General features: G+C 41.7%; 1 protein-coding gene across 1 annotated transcript in view; it reads right to left on the bottom strand.

Moving 5' to 3' along the window:
• The window catches only part of runx2b (RUNX family transcription factor 2b), a 49253-nt gene extending 46429 nt beyond the window's left edge, over positions 1 to 2824 (bottom strand). The window contains exons 1-2 of the mRNA XM_089022028.1: positions 2385 to 2824; positions 2120 to 2227 (exon numbers count right to left, since the gene is read on the bottom strand). Coding sequence (XP_088878154.1) covers positions 2120 to 2177 — 58 coding nt within the window. The 5' untranslated portion in view covers positions 2178 to 2227; positions 2385 to 2824. The remainder of the gene's footprint in view (positions 1 to 2119; positions 2228 to 2384) is intronic.
• Between the last annotated feature and the right edge of the window lie 17704 nt (positions 2825 to 20528).

The following is a 20528-nucleotide window of genomic DNA, read 5'->3' on the forward strand; positions in this document are numbered from 1 at the left end:
CGCTGCTTCTGTGGAGAGGCCCCGCAGCAGATGTGAGACTTCTGACAAAACATCTTGGAGATATTTGATTTGGATTCGGACGCTCGGGATACGGAGCGATGTTGAGAGACGCCCGCTTGTAAATGTTTCTTGAAAATTTGAACGCTCATGTACTATTTATTTGATCGCTCGAGTTGGTTGTCCCGAGGCACGATGCGAAGAAGCCAAAGCAACAACAACAACAACAGCAAGACAAGAGAACTGAATATTCTCCTCAGGTATCTTTCCAAGTTTTAAAATGAAAAGATGAGCCACCTATTTTCGTATTAATGCTTTTGTACACGACACACAACGGCATCACGACGCGAAGACGACAAGTAAACTCCAACCTTGTAATTTAGTACCAGGAATTTCCGTGCCGTCTTACAATGTTTTATGCAAGGGTTGCCACCAAAAATACATAAAGGACATGAAAATAAATAAATAGAGAATTTAAAATCGGCCATTAAGTTACAATGCACACAGATCTCAGTGATCACATGTCAATTAAAAAAAAAACTGCACACATATATGGGTTGATGCAATATTTCAATGTGTCTTTCTTGGTACTTGCACTATGTACAGTTTTTTTATGAAACGGTTTTGCACATTTACATTTGCACAGTATACAGTTGACAGTTTTATTTTTTTACGCTCAGAATATCTTGTTTTCTATCCTTTCACCCCCCACCCCATCCAATTGCTGCTGTGGACTGCAAATTTCCCCATTGTGGGACGAATAAAGGTTTTTTGATTGTGATTCTGATCTAAAAATAATTCAGCTACTGTTTAAATGACAGCCTGGTTCCTTCCAAATTGAAGCCCGGGTTATTCCATGAATTTCCACTACATTAAAAGTTTCACGTTGAACTCGCCTATAACATGCGGAAAGACCACAACCCCCCCCCAAAAAAAAGCATGAATTACAGAGACGACTAAAAATCACGACGGATGCAAACTTTCAAAAGCAAAAAGAAATATCCAATAACATATGACTGCAATGCAAAAAGACTAGAACAACAACAACCACATTAAGAGCATCAGAACTATTTTGCACACATTTATAATAATCTTATTTATTTTTTATTCATTGTTTATTTACATGTGCTACCTTCTATCTCTTTTTATTTTTGTGTGTTTTTTAATCATTGGATTTTTAAATATGGCAGTCTCCATGGCATACATGTCCTTAAATTAGCCATTTCATCTCGATTTAACAATGCCATTTTTTTGCTGGGGTAGGGGGTGGAGTGATTTTGTGTTAAATGAGACATGCCGTTTGACAACAGAATAGATCAAACTAAAGACCTTTAAATCGGATGGCGTATTAAATTGTTTTAAAATTTCCTTCGCAATGCATGTTGTTAAAATGTGGTTCCAACGGTCAAGCTATATATTGCAAAACAGTTTAAAAAAAAGAAAAAGTGGAATTCTTTCAAGGTAGAAAATTCGTTTGCATAATGTATCAGAGTAAAGTCAACAAAAGTTAGATAACATCTTTTTTTTCTGAATTGGGCGTCATTGGCCCATTTTATACCTCAAAATCCTTCTGCTGTGTTAAATTAGACAAGCAGGCTTAATACCGTAGAAAAAAAAGGTGTTAAAAAACGCAATATGGTATTCTTTTTCCTGTGCCAAAATATAGCTCCTGAAACTCCAACATTGTAGCTGAAAAAGGAGTCCTTCTCTGCGATGAAATGAAGATCAAAAGTGGGGGGGCAGACCGCATTTAGAGCAAATTAAATGCAGTTAAAGGAGAGGGTGGCAATTATTTTACACTTTTGTGGTTAGATGGCGTGCCAAAAAAATACGAGCGATCAACCCGCTGCAGTCGTCACAGTGACTCAAATTTGCTACCTGAAATTTGTCGCTTTCCTTCAAGGTGCATCTGAAGCTTGATTTGTTTTTTAGTTTTTTTTATGTGTGCAAGTGAAAGACAGATTTGAATTGAACGAGGTTCCTGTTGATGGTCATCCAGGATACTTGACTCCCTCGCATCCACAACACCTGTCCCGGAGACCCTAACTCCCCCTCCCGCCACTCCAAAAGACCCACTACGCCCCCCCTGATAAAACACATAAGAAATCAAAGCTCTACTCACCCCAAAAGAAGTTCTGCTGGCATGGTGTGACGGTGCTGAAGAGGCTGTTGGACGCCATGCCGGGACCGGCACTCGCTCCTTGGCGGTTTCTGTGAACCTTGACGCGTCCTAAACCATGTCACCAAGAGGGGGTGGGGGTGAAAAAATAAATTGAGGAAGCCGCGAGATATGCGTTTCAACTATTCCGATGACCACAAGGATGAAGCTGGTTTTTATGGGGAGAGGGGGGAATAAACAAAATAATCTATATCTTAGATGTACTTACTCCTTTAGCGCCGTCCTTGTGACTGGTGCTGCTGGCCCACGACCATTAACCATTGACGTTCCGGCCACGCCAAGTCCCCGAGCCCGCGCGTCTGTGGTTCTGTGGTTGTTTTGGAGGAGCACCTCGTGCAAAAACCCCAAAACGGCACCAGCGGCTTTAAAAACTGCTTTTCCTGCCCTCCACACGCCGTCACTGGAGAACCTCACTCACGTGCCCCCGCGACGTCACCCCGGCGGTGGGCCGGACCCTCGTTGTGGTTTCCCTCTCTCCGCCCTTCACTCCTTTTTCCTCCTCCTCCTTGTTTGGTTCAGCTGCGCTTCCAGGCTCCAGACTCCAGCGCATGCATCTCCCCCATGTGTCAGGAGGCTCCACTCCCACTTTCTCCCTCTCGTCCGAAGCTGCTCACTTACAACTGTGGAGACTGCGTACAGGAGCAGCGGGAGGTGGCAAAAAAGCGTGTTTGCGGAGGGGTGTGTCCGATGTGAGGAGCGGCTTCCCATCCGAGGGAGGCGAAAGCGCTCCATAGCGTTTGAGCCGCCGCGTCAGGTGCGCGCTGATAGCTCGGAGGGAATGTGTGGAATGAAGTAGAGAAAATGGCTTAGTCACCAATTTGCTGGTGACTCAGCAGAATAAGGCAAAAAGGGGATGGGATGGATTTCATCCCAGGAGGAATATAGACAGTTCACTTGGCATAAAAAAAATCTGAATAACAGATCACCATTGTCATTGAAATTAACCTAAATTTTGAAATGACATACAAAAAGTATACTAACTGTACGACATGGTCCCCTCACATCCTTCTTCTGATTCCCTTTATTGGGGGATGCTGTGGAGGCTCTCCTAGCCGTCTTCGGGCAGCAGGCGGGGGACACTAAGGATGAAATCATCTCAAAGCTCCTATGGGTCTGCAAGATATGACATAAGTTATATCCGGGCTGCTTTTTTTGCCCTGTAATGGGCAGCATTTTTACAGCCCCGCTTTGTTTAGCGGAAAGGTCGGTGCTGTTGGACAGTCTGCGGCTGGATGAATGATAACGGTGCCGATGCGTATGTGGAACGGTCGCGGCTCGGAATTGAAGCGGATTTACGATACGTGGGACAGGAGATGTGAGACAGTCTCTTTTCGGCAATGGATGCTACAGCGTCGTGTTTGCTTTCAACATTTAGCATGTAGCAGACGTGCACATTTAACTATGACGTCCCTGATCCACTGGTGGAAAAGACGCTTTGATCATCTCCTCTTTCAACTGGAACTGCTTCATACGACAAAGAGGGGGCAGAAAATTCTTAGGATTGAATGGCTGTATGTGTCTTTGTGTTGTCATATTTGTAATTTTGTTTTTTTGTTAATTTGACTTCAAGATGCCACGAAAGTAGTTGCCAAGACAGTACCTCCTGTATTTTGCGTTTCTACTTCTTCTTTTCCTTCCATCTTCCTTTCATCACATTGCTGCTGTGAAATGCAAATGTCTCCCCTGCGGGACTAATAAAAGCTAAACTAATGTAATCTAATACTCGCGTAATTAAATTTCGGATGTAAAAATTCATCTCGCAGATACAACGTGATGGAAAACCCAGATTTTTTTTTTCCGAAAATGATTTAGCATTGCTGCCCCAATACTTTTGACAAGCGCATGTGCACGGTGATCCTATTTTATTCTGATCTGCTGTAGGTATCGGGTTTTATGATGAGGTTTGTTCCATTGTCAACTATTTAAATCCCTCTGCTTAAATCAATAAAGTCTGTATTTATGAGCTATGAAACCTTATATGGTTATTTGTATAATTGATGTCGGTGGGGCCCAATTAGTCGTGATTAAACACATTTTAATAGCCTTCGTGTGTGCGTTTTAGGACAATAAAGAATAATGACGTTCAATCTGAACCGCCCCGGCGGTTCCTCACGTCCTCGCCACTTACCGTTATTCTGCGCAGTGAAGAATTTACTTTGGCGCCGGGCGCTCGGTAAATATTTGCCGTCTAAAACAAGAACATGCCTGCCGGGTCACAGCGCCGGCTCGGGATTGGCGGCCGCCGTGCGGCTGTTGGCAGCAGGCAAACACGCCCCGGGCATCGTCGAGACGCGCGCCGGCTATTTCCACTCTGAGATTTAATGCGTGGTGTCAGCCGTGGCGTTTACCTTTCCCGCTAAAAATATCTTTGCTGTATTTTCTGGATATTTGGAAACGTTAGCCTTTCGAATAACAACTTTTACCCCCGCGTGCCAACAGGATCGGATGCCGCGCTGTCAAAAGCGTTAAAGGTGCGAGACGGACGAGCGGCGGCATATTACCGGGCAATCTGATGGCGGTATAATTTGGACGTCACGGCCCAGCCTAAAAGACCGAATGAAAAATAAATCAAAAAGCCGAGTGGTGTGGCACAAAACTTCCCGGTGGCGGACACAAAGCTGGTCGTATTTTGCCGCTTTCGTTTGTGGTACCTTGAGAGATATGTTTTAATTTATTCCTGAACATAGTTGAAACTTAAATTTACGTCATGTACACAAGGCAATATAACCCTTGGTAACAGTGAACTCCAAAACATTCAAAAATTACATAAATTAGATGATGGGTATCAAAGTCAAGGCCCGGGGGCCAAATCTGGCCCACCACATCATGTTATTCGGCCCGCCAAAGCAAATCAAGCAGGTCAAGTTCCAAGATGCTCGTTAAAATCCGAACAAAAAATTCAAATTGTCATATGTAAACCACAATAACAGTCATTATTCTTGACTTCAAATTTAAAAAGTAGTTATTCATCAATTTGTTGTGTTTATGTAATACTTGGCGGCGATGTAACATCCAAATTTATAACGGCCCTCCAGAGGAAACTGTAACTACAATGTGGCCCGTGGCAAAAAATGACTTTGACACCCTTGAAATAGAAAAAAAAATAATAATAAAAATTCTGGTATGCCCATTTTGGGCACCTGGGGGAAGAATTTTATCATTCACCGCGCTGTCCCAACTCCTCTCAGCTCATCAGTGCTGCACTAATATTAAATGCTACGCTGAAGATGAAGAAGATGGCTGAGTTTTGTGATACTATTCTGCTAAATTTGATACAAATAAAATCCTACAAGATGGATGCTATTTAGCATTAGCATTAAGCAGTATATTAATAATAATAAAAAATACATTACATTTTAAGCGCCTTTCAAAGCTCTCAAGGACACTTTACAGTCACAGACAAGCATAGGTACTATAATAAATTAAATAACATCACAAATACAGTGCAATAAATAAAATACAATTATAAATAGAAACAAGAGAGAGAGCTACACAGAAAGTATTTTTACATTTATGTGCTTTAATAAGTTCGAATGGGTCTAAAACGTGTGTGCTCAACTATAAAGCACGTGATAGGAGGATTCATGAAAAACAACAACAAAAAAGATACTTTGCCACAGTCTTGTTTGGGTTTGGGGTTCACTGACCTCCATTCTGCCAGATTTGATCTGAGGCGGGGGATGTACGCAAGATCAACTTCTGCTTTTGTTTTTCGGGCTGCCGAGGCAAAAACACGAAGACGAATGTCCTTGATTGGAGGGGATTTGGAACAATTACTCGGTAAGAGGATCCCGGCGAGTCACGCAAGAGCGCATTTGCGACGACGTCTGGAGTCCATGCGAGACCTGCCGTTTTTCGCGGATTTAACGTCTCGAAAGCGCACTGTTGCTGGATGTAAACAGGGCATGCTATTGGAGGCAATGGGGGGGTTTGGTGGGGGGGATATGGGAGTCGTGCTGTGTCGAGACAATTCTTGACAGCTGTGTTCACGTGAAAGCACGGAATACTATACGAAATATTTAATTCATAAGATTTTCTCCTCCGGTGGCCGAATATGCAAGCGACTCCAGTTGAAGATGAAGAGCTTGGACGCGCCGTGAGCTCTGGTCAGGGTTCTGAAAGGCCCACCCTGCACCTCTGCCACTTAGGACCACACATGCGAGCACCTTCAATGTTATCTCAAGCCCTCACAGAAACATAATCGAGGTTTCACGTGTTGCTGAAAATTACACGCGCTCGCTATGGTTTCCTTCTTTTCTTCAGTTTGGAAAGAGGTTGTTTTCATTTTGGGGGAGAAAAAAAACGTGTGAGGGGGGTCATGACGGCCAACGTGGGAGCTCCAGCTGGGCGACAAAATAAAAAAATCGGCCATCTTTTTCACAAAGATCTGATAATCCAATTTTGGTTAAAAGGGACAGGAGTTGTGAGACAATCTCTTTTTGTCAATGGATGCTACAGCTTCGTGTTTGTTTTCAACATTTAGCTTGTCGTCGACATGCACATTCCACCATGACGTTCCTGACCTACTGGTGAGAAGGACACTTTGATCCTCTTTTGTTTCATCTAGAACTGCTTCATACGACAAAGAGGGTGCAGATAGAGTCACATTACTTGTTTTTTTTGTTTGTTTTTTTTTACTTCAAGATGGCGCCACTAGAGTGGCTGCCTTTACAGCAGCTCCTGTATTTCGTTTTTCTACTTCTTCTTTTCCTTCCCTCTTCATTTCATCAAATTGCTCCTGTGAAATGCAAATTTCTCCAGTGTGAGACTAATAAAAACTAATCTAATCTAATCTAATCTAATCTACTACTCGCATGTTCAAATTCCGCATATAAAAACTCATCTCAACCCTGAATTGAGAAATGCTTCATGCAACAAAGCTTCATGCTTACAATTGAATGGCTGTCTGTGTCTTTTGTGTTGTGTCACATTTGCTTAGTTTTTTTTTTTTTCATTTAAGTTGAAGATGGCACCGCAAGAGTGGCAGCCGCCTTTACAACAGCTCCTGCATTTTGTTTTTCTACTTCCTTTCCTCTTTCATAACTTTGCTGCTGTGAAATGTAAAATTCTCCACTGCAAGACTAATAAAGGCTAATCTAATCCCTTTTTATTACATATAAAGTTGCACCATGACACAGATGGGTTGGTCCAATTTAAGCATCCCAAGTGCAAAGTCAGCACACATAATAACACGTCCCCATCGCAATGATGCAAGGCCAACGCAAGTCACATGACGCCCAGTGTCCCAAACAGAAATGTGTCACCGGGAAAGTGTGAGGACAACACAGGACGGTGACTCAGTCAGCAGTCAGCGTAGGGCACGCACAGACAACCTCGGTGATCGTTCACATAAGCGGCCCATTATCTTGCTTTCAGTTTATTTGCCAGCGAGAACAAAGCCGGCCTGATGGAAGTAAGCGTCTTTGGCCCGTTTGCCAGCGACAATGGTGCAAACAAAAGCCTTTTTGTGACAGATAATCGCCTGCCTCACATGATTTCACAATGCCGTGACATGATACCCGGGACCTTCTAAAGCTGAATTTAGGACATTGTGGATAAGAGTCTGTTTTTCTTTATCAATGTGGTTCAAAATGAAATCATTAACTCATTCACTGCCATTCTCTAATGTATTCGGGTTTTGAAAAGCATGACGTGGAGCGACATTCCCGGGTTTTGGTTTTTCATTCTTGGGTGCCAATAAAGCGCTGGCCAGACGTCTGGCAATGTTTTTCCCTTCCATCAGTGGGCAGCATTTGCCTTTTGTCCATGTTAGCTCCCTGTTACAATTTCAGCGCTATATAAATCAATATGTATGCATTATATTATGTACAGGCGCTCCCATTTTAAGCTCAGATAACTCCAGACCCATTTAACTTAGGAAATAACTCTTTCTGATGAAAGAAGAGATTCTAAGGTCTCTTATGCTGAATTGAAAGTTTATGTAGTCCTAACTCTCAATATTCTCTGGGTCTTGCAATTTGAGTGAAAATGACAAAAACCCTGGCACTGAAGGGGCCACAATTTTCATTCCTTTCATAACTTTGCTGCTGTGAAATGTAAATTTCTCCACTGTGAGACTAATAAAGGCAAATCCAATCCAATCCAATCCAATCCAATCCAATCCAATTTTGCACATTATCTGGCAGTGAATGAGTTAAAGAGGAAGACACAAGACACAAGACACAACCTATACTGATGTGACAATGCAACTGTTGTCAGCACTGTATGCTAACCAGGAAACAAATCTTAATGTTTAATGGAAAGAAAAAAAAACTAATGATTCGTCATCTGTGCCACTACAATGACGCAGCAATGAAAGTCCAAAAGAAAATGGGTGACTTACTGTTGCTGTCACCTGAGTGGCCAGTCTTTCGTTTTCAAATCCCTGAAATGGAAATGGAAGAAAAAATTACAATAAGCATTGCTCTTATGTTCCCGTTACATCATCGAATCCTTAGGTGGAGTACGACGAAGCACAGTAGCGACGGCCTATAAACGTAATTAAGTGGCGTTAATTTAATTATAAGCGACAAAATGCGTTGTTCCCCACTGATATCCTAATCGAATTACCACCCATAAAGTTCCAATGCTCATCAATCAAAATGCATGATGACTTTGCACGATCCACGAGCGCTAATTGATGAGCGCCCAAACACTCAGACCGGTCCTGAATGTGGAAAGTGTGAGTCACCGCAAAGAAATAAAACAAGGATGTTTGCTACTTGTGGTGGCAACGCATTCAAAACAATTAAAAAAAAATCATTCATCCATCAAAACTTGTGTTGGCAGATGATTGCAAAGCACCAATGGGTTTTTTTTTACATGAAGACAGGCGAAAAAGGCAACAGAAAAAGTGACCCATTGACACAATCCTGCCTGTAAGACAACTCCCCAAGGGTGGAAAACTGCTGTGTAATTTTCATTTTTTATTTTTTAATTAACTCATTCACTGCAAGACACGTGCAAAAATGTATCAATCCCAGTGCCAGGGATTTAGTCATTGTCACTTAAATTCGAGGACCCACAGAATATTGAGTTTTTAGGACTACATAAACATTCAATAAAGCAATAAAGCATAAAGCAAACCTTAGGCTCTATTCTTTCATCAGAAAACAATCGTTAATTCCTAAATTACATGGATGTGGAGTAATCTGAGCTTGAAGTTGGGACGGCTGTATAAAAGGCAATTGCTGCCCCCTCGTGGGAGAGAAAAACAGTGCCAGAGGTCTGACCAGCGCTTTATCGGCAACCCCCCCCGTCCCCCGGAAGAAAAGCCAAAACTCAAATAAATTCGGGAATGGCGCTCTGTCATATATTCAATATCCGAATAAATTTGGGAATGGCAGTCAATGAGTTAAGTTCACCACTAGTCACACACATAGTTAATTCCTAAATTATATGGGTCTGGAGTTATATGAGCTTGAAATGAGGGTGGCTGTCCAAAATACAATGAAATACATACATATTGGTTCGTATAGCGCTTTAACAACAGCTGTAACAAAGCGCTAACATGGGAAAAAAAATGGAAATGCTGCCTCCTTGTGGAAAAGACAAAAAACATTTCCAGAGGCCATTGCCAGCACTATATCAGCACCCAAACAAGAAAAAACAAAACTCGAACAAATTCGGGAATGACATTTCTGAATGGTAGTGAATGACTTAACAGTAATGGAGACGCAGAGCCACTTCAACAATACACTAACCAAGATGAATGTGGCAAATCTGTTTCCAGCATGAAAAACAAACGAGTTTGTTACGAATCGTGTTCGGAACGGAAAAAAAATAACAACATCAATTGTGGAGAGGTTGTCGGATCTACGCGATGTTTCGCATAGTCCGGATGCCGCGTCATTATCGTCCAGCTCGCGGTTACTGGATGCGCGTTTTGTGAACTGCGAGCGCTCTCCACACATTCCGGCTCATATGAAATGTCGGAATGTGAGGCACAATGCTAATTTGAAGACGGAATAAATCTATAAATCTGACTGCGTTTCTCTGCCCCGGGGACACGTAGCCATGATAATTACGGGTTGACTTTACAGACGTTCAGACGTCTCTCATCAGCGAAGCTAATAGCATAAGCAGCAGGCGGCTACGTGCTTACTCACCGTCTCGCGGTTACGGGGTGAGCAGAGGTAAACGACAACGCTGATATCATTAGAAGTGGCCGTGGCTTCCATTTCAAGTTGTTATGACAGAGATTGGCCGTGTGGTTAAAAGTCATCAACTGTTTATCTGTTTATGTGTCTCGCCCTCGGGATGGATGCATTATTCATGAATCACCAAATCAGACGGGAATTAAGATGCTTGTGTTGGGCCAGTACTTTTTTTCGGCTTTCAAATTTGAATTATATAGACTATAACCTGTGAGAAAGAGGAAAAGTGCATATTGACTCCTCCCTTAAAAAAAACTAGCCAGGCATGAAGCAAATCCTGTCGGCGGCTCAATTGACTGACTTATGGACTAAGACACTAAAAACAGGGATGGGCAACTGGCAACCTGAAATATGTTTTTCCATGTAGTTATTTATTTATGTAGTTATGTAGTTATTTATTTATTTATTTATTTGTGTTTGTTGATTCATTTTTTCATTTACTCACCCATTTACTCATTCATTCTCACTTTTATTTATTTATTTATTTGTGTTTGTTTATTCGTTTATTCATTTACTCACCCATTTACTTATTCATACTCACTTTTATTTATTTATTTATGTATTTAATTATCTCTGTATATATTTCTGTATTCATTTATTTATTCATGTGTTATTTATGTAGCTGGTTGTATATTTATTTATTTATTTATTATATTTACTTATTCATTTATTTATTCTTTCAATTATTTATTTATGTAGCTGGTTGTTTATTTATTTTGTCTATTTATCCATTTATGTGGATGTTAGTTTGTTTATATATTTATTTATTTATTTATTTATTTATTTGTGTAGCAGTTTATTTCTTTATTGATTTGTAATTTATTTATGTGTCTCTTTTTATGTATTTATTTCTTTATTTGTCTATGTACTTATCAATTTATTTATTTATTTATGTATGTGGCTATTTATTTAGCCGCTTCCTCATTTATTTATTTATTTATTTATTATTTTATTTATGTGTTTGTTTATTTATGCAAAAAACAATCAAACACAAACCTTTATCTACAGGAATTTTTTTTGGCTGTTGAGCCTTTTGTACTGTATTCATAAAAATTACAATTAGCGCATGCATTTTTCAGTTATGCCTGTAGATGTATTTTGTCCAGATTTAAAATACAAATTTTCTCCTTCGGTTAGGTTAGGAAAAGCAAGGCTCTATGTGGCTACCTTGGTTTGAACTGATGGGGGAAATGTTGTCCTTATTTGTCCTATTAGATTCCATTAAAAAAAACAAGTATTCAGTTTGGTACCGAACGTTTTCTTATAGTGGCATTCAAGTCAATGAAAACTACTGAATGTAACAAAAACATCCATTTGTTTTCTTGCATTCATCCAGGGTCATGTCACAGGAACAGCAGCTTATAACAGCTGTCCACAACAAAAACAAACGTCTACAACTTGCTCAGACAATTTTGCAATGTTTACTCTCTCTCTGTTACATAATGCTCGACGCCTCCACATCCAAAATGGAAGCAATAAAAGCTGCCTTTCATTAGTGGCCGGCACGGTATTTAGCCATGCTTTTTCAAAACATGCTAGTGCATTGCACACAAGCGGCCGGCTTTCCAGTTGTCAGCGTGACGGGGTTACCTTTGGGGCCCGGGGCTGCATAAACACACCCATGACCCAAGACAAACTTTCACAATTCCGCCAGGTGTGCAAACAGCGGGCTGCGAAAAGTACCTTGAAAGGGAGAAAAAAAAAAGTTTGACTGTGTAAAAACAATACAAGTGACTCTGATGAATGCGTGAATGAAAACTGACAGTGTGCGAGGCTGCTGGAGAAGGAGGAAGCCGGATCGGCGAGGTCCGCACATACGGGGGGGGGCATTTGGCTGGCACGATAATCTCATAACAGTCTTTCAAAAACTTCAAGTGTGTCTAAGAGGGTCTCCTCGGTCTCTGCGGCAGTGATAAATAACAGTAACGATGAAAAGGTTTATTCAGCCGTCATCTGGATTCTTTCCCCAGTTTACCCAATCGATTGCTCTTTACAATCTTCATGTTTACAATTTATAGAACTACATTACTTTGTTTTTTATTTGTCAGCCTATCTTTTGGATGTACATGTGTAACGGAGTTGTGCACTAAGATTATGAAATTATGACGGAAGTGACGCAACGGCGCACAGTATGGCAAGAAGTCCCACCCGTAGTTCTCAGAACTACAGTAAAGTCTCGTTATATCGATATTCAAGGGAGGCGGAAAAAATATCGATATAACCGGGACTATCGATATATCCGACCCTGTTTGCATGTAATTTTCTCCGTGCGTGCATAGAAATAGTATCGATATAACCGGGACTATCGATATAACCGATATCGATATAACGAGACTTTACTGTACTTGGAGAAGTCGTATGATGAGTCGCATTTTTCAGATGGTCTGGATTAACTCGCATTTTCATATCTTTTTTTGTTTCCCCTTTTGTACTGTCTAGTGTATCTAATTAGTTTCCTGATTCCTTTTGAGTCCAGATAACTTTTTGTATCGTTATTTAATCAAGTTTTGTCGAGTGGAACCTTGAAGCAGTTGAGCTTTTCTTTTTACGCAGTAAGACGAAACCCATGCGACTTCACCTATCCCTTTTGCCATACTGTGTTGCAGGTAATGATTGTTTCATTTCGTTTTGATTGAACACTATTTCGTTTCTTGTGTCGTGTTTCATTTGGCCGTGAGTGTTTGTGCCGTGTCGAACTGTGCCGCCATTATCCAGCGCACCGCGTATTCGCGCCGACGTCTCGCATGTGATGCGTTCAGGGACATCATGTAAATAACAGTGAACTTGTGTTGTATTCTCTTTTTCTGCAAATAACCACGATATGATCACACGTTGTTCATTCTGTTTTTTTTATCGACAATGTTTTGCATATTGAGAACTACTTGGAGAAGTCGTATGTTATTAACAAGAAGAAACCCATGCGACTTCACCTGCCATACTGTGCTGCAGCAATAAAAGAGATAAAAAGACACATCCACGAGTCTGGTATTGTTAAGACGGCAGCAACGTGGAGCTCAAGACAGTCACTGTTGTGACACCGGGCACACATGTACTCATTTTTGTCTTAAAGTATTTATCGGTTTAAAATGGGTAGGAATTTGCCGTGTTGCCATTTTGTGTTGTTTGTCAGAAACCCCTGCTATGTAAGGTACTACTATGCTACTCCTCTCCTCTTTGTTTCTTCAAGATTTTCTTCAGGAAATTAAACAAATGCCCCAAAAAAAGACTTTTCAGAGATCACTGGAACAATGCTGGTGGGCCTCAATCTGCAGTACATCTGCACCTAAAAGCTAGCAACCTTTCATTTCACAACAGTGAGGTTAAAATCTTAGCTAAATAAAATAGACGGTTTAAAAGGGAGTAAAATAAGCCATTTTTGTAAAACAGCAAAACCCTTCACGAAATTGCGATGGTTTAATTTAGACTGTGCTTACAACAGACTTCCTAGGTCATTACCACGTAGGCTTAATCATGCTAATGAGGTGATAATGGGGGAAATCGAAGCCAGGTATAGCACATTAGAGGTAATCAGACAGATTACCTTTAGGAAGTAGTCTATTGCTCCTCCAACCTTAGAGCAAGGACCTATCAGTGCAGAGGTCTGGCACTGCCACCTCTGTCCATTAGGGATATATATATAGGACCAGAGTTCCCAGCACAATTTTAGTTTGCTGACGAAGCCCTTCGGATGAGGAGCGAAACGTCTGACACCTTCAAAGGAGTAGAGATGACAGCTGAAGAAACCTTTTCATCGATGGATCCTGTACGACTGAGAGGCTACATAGATGGAATAACAGTAAAATTGTACAGAGCTTTTGTGATAGTGGTTTTCCATGTCTCCAACCACAATTTAAAATGTTTGTGAATGACAGTATGAAGACAACCAGATTAAAAATATTGCACGCACAATCAAATTTTTGTATTAACAAATGGTCTGTGAATCGGGCGCCAAGTGAGCCTGAAAACCTTTTCGATGGCGTTGACGGACACGGACAACCCTGGCGGCTGTGTGCCTGTTCCTGATTACTCAGACGTGCCGATGAGTCTCTCCTTTCATGGGCCTCGCATCTCTTTCATCGGCCAGCAAAGGCTTCAACGAGCTGCTGAAGTGATCGTAAGTTGTTCTTAGCGGGGCGTCGCCTATTCACCCTCCATCGTCCTCCCCTCCACCTTGGCGGCGCACCAGCCTTTGAGTAGGCGGGCGTCAATCATTGCGCATCTCTGGATTTGCGAGAGTTTACGTCGCAGCTTTTGGTGACGGTTAACTGCATTGAGAAATGAAGGCGTTTGGCAGAAAGTCGCGAGTCATGAATGCCAAGCTCCAGTAATCTGTGATCATCCGTCTTTCTTTTCTCTCTGGCCGAGAGGAAACATCTTGTGGATTTCCCCGGGAGCTGTTTGCCTTTTGTCAAATTGTTGCTATTAGCGCCGTGCCGTAAAGTCACACCTGTCAGAGGGTCTGACAGTAATTAACGGCGACTTTACAGACTGAGGGGGGTGAAAGTGGAGCTTCTTTGACAAATTCGGAGGCAGAACTTTAGTTGAAAGCGGCATTTCTGGCGGGCCTGCTATTCGATCCGAATGGGTGCTGATGGAGATTTCACATTGCTTATTGAAATATGTATTTTGTTTGGACACGGAGAATAAGGCCACTCCTCCTCACCCAAAAATTTTGAACATCGCCCGTCTTATTATTACTTTGTCAGCCGTAATCAAGTTAGGGGTAAACTTAACTCATTCACTATCATTCCCAAATTTATTCGACAATTGAAAATATGACGTGGAGCGCCATTCCCAAATTTGTTCGGGTTTTGATTTTTCTTACGGGGGTGCCGATAAAGCGCTGGTCAGTAGTCTGGCAATGTTTTACCCTCCCACGAGGGGGCAGCAATTGCCTTTTGTCCATGTTAGCATTTTGTTACAGCTGCAGCTGTTGTTAAAGTGCAGTACAAATCAATATGTACTGTATGTATTGTATTGCCTTTTGGACAGCCACCTCTATTTCAAGCTCAGATAACTCCAGACCCATATAATGTAGGAATTTTCTGATGAAAGAAGAGTCTAAGGTTTCTTACGCTGCATGGAATATCTATGTAGTCCTAAAACTCAATGTTACAATTTGAGTGAAAATGACAAAAACCCTGGCACTTGAGTGAACACATTTTTACACATCGTCTGGCAGTCAATAAGTTTATGGATGATACATTCAGACATACAGTGAGACCTCAACACCTTATCTTACAAACTTTTCGTCTTACAAACGTCAAATTTATGAAAATTAAACTTTTTAATAACCACTATTTTCATAATACACACCCATCACGGCTGGCGGAGTGATCTTCGGCGGAAGCACATGACCGAACAGCACTAGAGGTTAAGTTACCAACAGTCCATATGGAAGGTGACTCTCCTTCCATAAGCCATCAACGACCATCAAAAAGGTAAATAAAACTTTATTTTACAGCAGAGTTTATTTCTTTAATTACAGTCCTCATGTAATGCGCCTCTCTTTCCAAACAGCAATTCCCTTTGACCTTCGACCTCCAACGCCATTACATCAAGCCATAAATGACCATCACAAATGTAAATAAAGTGACTTTATGATACAATGCAGTGTATTTCTTTCATTACAATACAATAGCAAATTTATTATACATAGAATAAGGTATGTTGTGTGTAGTTTTTTAGGCTTATATAGTTGAAAAGTATATTTTATGGAAACCCGGGAACTGATGATTCCCATTTTAATGGTTTCCTATGGCAATTTTTTTTTGAGATACACACTTTTCGCCTTACACACTCTGTCTGGGAACCAATTAAGTTCGTAAGTTGAGGTCTCTGTATTACGTCTACGTTTGGGTGACATTATACCTAAAGTGTATATACATATATACATTTACATATGCATATACGCATAAACATACATATATATATACATGAATCAAAATTCTTGGGCTGATGACACATGTGAAAAAAACTGTCTTGTTGTGTATTCCCGTTGCAGACTAAACATGTGTTGCATTTGTTTCTAAGTTATTCTGTCTCGGACGGATGAGTAAATGTACTTGGCGTTGCAGATGTGAACCTCGCTTTCTCGAAGCAGACATTCTGTTGTGCTTTTATTTTTCAGTCAGCAAATGAGCGGAGACCGATGTAACCATCATTTGCTTTCTGGCGTAACTTAAGAAGAGCCCTTTTGGAAACATCTGCAGTTTCCAAAAGGACAACGCTACTCCAGAACCATTTCATCAAAGCTTGAGACACACAAGAAAAATAAACCAAGGCAAATATTATTTCTGGGTCTGTGATGCCTCGACGTTAACGGTGATGTATGACCTGCGACGTATCTGCTTTAATAAATGCCTACCAAAATGCAGCAGAGGATCCCAGGAAGGAAAGCAAATGTTGTCTTCGAAATATTCAATGTTTCTGCACACTGGTTTTGATGCTTTGGGAGACAAATGAAGTAAAAAAAAAAAAATATATATATATATATATATATATATATTATTTTTTGTCCTAACTGTACTACTATTGTACTACTACTGTACTACTCTATTTCAAATGTCAGTAAACTCCCCAGAGGGTCCTTTGCAAGTCCTCCAAGCGTTTAAAATGTTCCTTTATGTACGCTAATTGCCTTCCCGAAGCTTCCGCCATCCTCTTTTGACACTTTCATGTCCCCGTCATGAATGGCGGCATCTGGTCGTTCGTCTCCACAACGTCCCGTCGGCTGGTCTTGATCTCTGGCAAAGAAGACCACCAAACTTGTGCACGTTTTTTGGCGCCCCAGCCACGCTTTCTTTCTCCCTCGCCGCCATGTCCATTAAATCATCTCGCCCCGCTTCCATCTCAATATAGCCGTGTATTTTTGAACTAAGACAAATATTTGACTTATGCATACTGTAGGTGCAGGGCGGCTGGGCTATGGCCAAAAACACCATTATCAAAACGCCCGTGAAAGGGGAACATTCATGGAGGGGGGTGGGGGGACGCACATGCGGCATTTATTTGGTGGCTTCTGATAAGCTACAACTAAACTCAAAAACAACAGCTGCAAATCATAAGTACAGTATGTAATTTCATTATTTGCCCTTTTCTATATCGGATAACTACTGTCAAACTATTTGCTGAAATATGCGCTTTTTGGATTTTTTTCCGGGCTTTCCCGAGATGTGAAAAACTTTGATTCTATTTTAAACAGATTTTTTCCCCGGCTTTTGGTGCATGATCTAGATAACCGAGAACATAAAATCTTTTTTTTTTCCCAAAGCGAGCTAAATGCCACACGCGCCCGTTATAGCGTATGGCAAACTGGAATTAGCCTTGAAAGGAAATGCTTTCTGGCAAGGCAATGCCTATTAAATATTACACGGCGCACATTTCCGTCTCACATGACCTAACCACCGTTGCCTTGGTCTTTCCTTCATTGATATATTTCACCACACACACGTGTGCGGGGTATAATAAAATCCGTTGAGTGTCCAGTGTGACTCATCTAAAAAAAAAAATGGGCGGTGAACTTTTTGTAGGTTAGCCAACCTCTGGACGAGGTGTCAAAGGTTTGCTGCATATTAGCCGCACGGCTCATATACAACATATGATGTTTTTGTCCCTCATCGACTTGCCTCTGTTGGCCTCTTCCTGTTTTGTGTTCTCCTGCGAGAGAATTAATGCGCCACACATATGGTCACCATCCGCTTTTGGATTTCGGCGTAATGGAGGAGGGACACTGTAGGCGAATTACCATCTTTTGATCTGACACGAAAAGCCTGGCATGGGTTTATTTCTCCGCATCCTCGCCGAAATGCGGAACAACCTCAATTCTGGAAGTAATTTTGGGGCTCGGGGTTTTAAGCCTAGGTGTAAACCCATTGTCTTTGCGGACGCTGGGAAAGGGGCGCGGGCTTCTGTGCTGGCAGCCCGTTGTGCTCCTTTGCCATTTGGGCGTGTTAACGTTGCTGGCCCAAAATCCAATGTATATATATTTTTTATCTCCCTGCCTTGAAACAGTCTTGATTTCACAAAGTCTTGAAGAGCAACAATCTCGATCTAAGCACTTGCAAAATGACAGTGCGGACGGCGGAGCTGCGACTGCAGAGTTGATTGATACTTGACACTTCAGAGACTCACTGCGGTTAGCCTGACTACTTTCCTCGATGCTACAAAATCAAGAACAGAACAAAATCAGACTTGTGCATGACAGTGCAACCATCTTAGGCCACAAAAAATATTTATTCATATCTCTGGGGATGCTATGGGCACTAAAGGCTGGGAAAATATGGCGCAAGTCCAAGTCGGCGCCCGAGTAGGCAGCCAATGGCAAGTGCTCTCATGAGCCTTGTTGATGTTTTTGTGTCACTTTGTGTTGCTGTGCGTCGTGTGGAACGGATTGTTATTCATTCATTCATTTTTGCCCACGACATTCATCAAGAAGGAGACTCTGCTGAGCGGTTGCGCCTTTATGCCAGCACTGTTATTGATTTGGGAGGAATGTTAGTTCCATTTGACTGTCATTGCTGAACAGCTCGGGGCGATTGTGCCTTTTTGCGCCTGTAATGGGTACCAAGTTTACGGTCTCCCTTTGCAGAGCGCCGATGCGAATGTGGAACAATCGCGACTTGGAATTGAAGCGGATTTCCGTAGGACAGGAGATGTCAGACAATCTCTTTTTGACAATGGATGCTACAGCTTCGTGTTTGGATTGGATTTTCCTTTATTAGTCTCACAGTGGAGAAATTTACATTTCACAACAGCAAAGTGATGAAAGTGATGTTTGCTTTCAACATTTAGCTTGTAGCAGACATGCACATTTAACCATAACATCCCTGATACACTGGTGAAAAGGACGCTTTGATTCTCACATCTTTCATCTAGAACTGCTTCATACAACGAAGAGGGTGCAGAAAGTGCTTAAGATTGAATGACTGTCTGTCTTTGTGTTGTCATATTTGTTATTTTGTTTGTTTTTGGGTTATTTTGACTTCAAAATGGCGCCGCCTATTTGTTTTTCTACTTCTTTTCCTTCACTCTTCCTTTCATCACAGCTGTGAAATGAAATGGTAAAATGAATGGAGGTTTGTCGAATCTAATCTAATCTAATCTAATCTAATCTAAGGGAGATCACTTCACAACAAACACTTGACAGGGCGACAACCTCCACACATCCACAGTGCCCAAGCGTCTGCAGATTGACTAATGTTGCGCTTTATGAAACAGGCGCAATGGCAGCCCGTGAACTCTGCGGCACTGGCGACCATTGCACACGGCAGCCTCGGGATTGTCACACGGGCCATCTCGCAACACCTCGGCGGTAATTAGAGTAAGACCCAGCGAAGAATATCCGTCAGGTTGCTGGCCCGGTGACTTGTGAAGCGCCCCCCGCCTAACAACCTCTATCACCCTTGCTTGAAACTACATCCTCGCCAATGTACATCGCACACCTCAACGCCGCCTACACACACGTGGAAGCAGTCAGCCGACAGCCAGCTCGACCCGGTCTTAAAGTCAAAACGCGGAGGGGCTTTGAATGGATGATCTGTTTACGGAGCAGAAGAAAGGCAGACTATCGGGTTGCCAGATCTGGAACGCATTGATGTCGTCAACGCTGGTTTGTCAGATGGAACTGCCAACTTTTTTTGTTTTTGATACGCAGCAGATGACTGGCGGGAGCCATACAAGCTCTTTGACAACTGACAAGGAGAAGGCAGAAGTCATGAGGGGATCTTTTCGAGTCGAGATGCAAAGTGTATTGTCACATGAATCACGATAGAAATAAATCGGAACTTTTCGAAAAAGCTGGAAATAAATAAATTAATAAATCAATAAATAAAAGCATCTAACGGGAGCAATCACAAGTAATTTTTATCTCAATCCTGCCATCTATCTCTACACAATTTGGGGACATTCCTGCTTTTTACAACACAAGGGGCGGGAAAAACAGCTGCGGGTACGCCCTCTAAAAAAATTTAAAAAACGACATAGAAACGTTTGCCAAGAAATGGGCGGTAGTCTTTTTTGTTTTTAATCGAACAGAAGTAACATTTTCTTTTTAAAGAGTGTTTGTGTGCACTCAACGACAATTGCAGACCGTATCCTGTTTTTCAAGGCCCGGGTGGTGCCTTTATGGCACGTCGGGCATGTTTCGTCATACATTAAGGCAGAGGGACACTTAAATGCTACCTGATGTTAGAGCC

This window comes from Hippocampus bargibanti, linkage group LG19 (assembly GCF_051943395.1).
Source record: "Hippocampus bargibanti isolate YZ-2025 linkage group LG19, ASM5194339v1, whole genome shotgun sequence".
NCBI lineage: Eukaryota > Metazoa > Chordata > Actinopteri > Syngnathiformes > Syngnathidae > Hippocampus > Hippocampus bargibanti.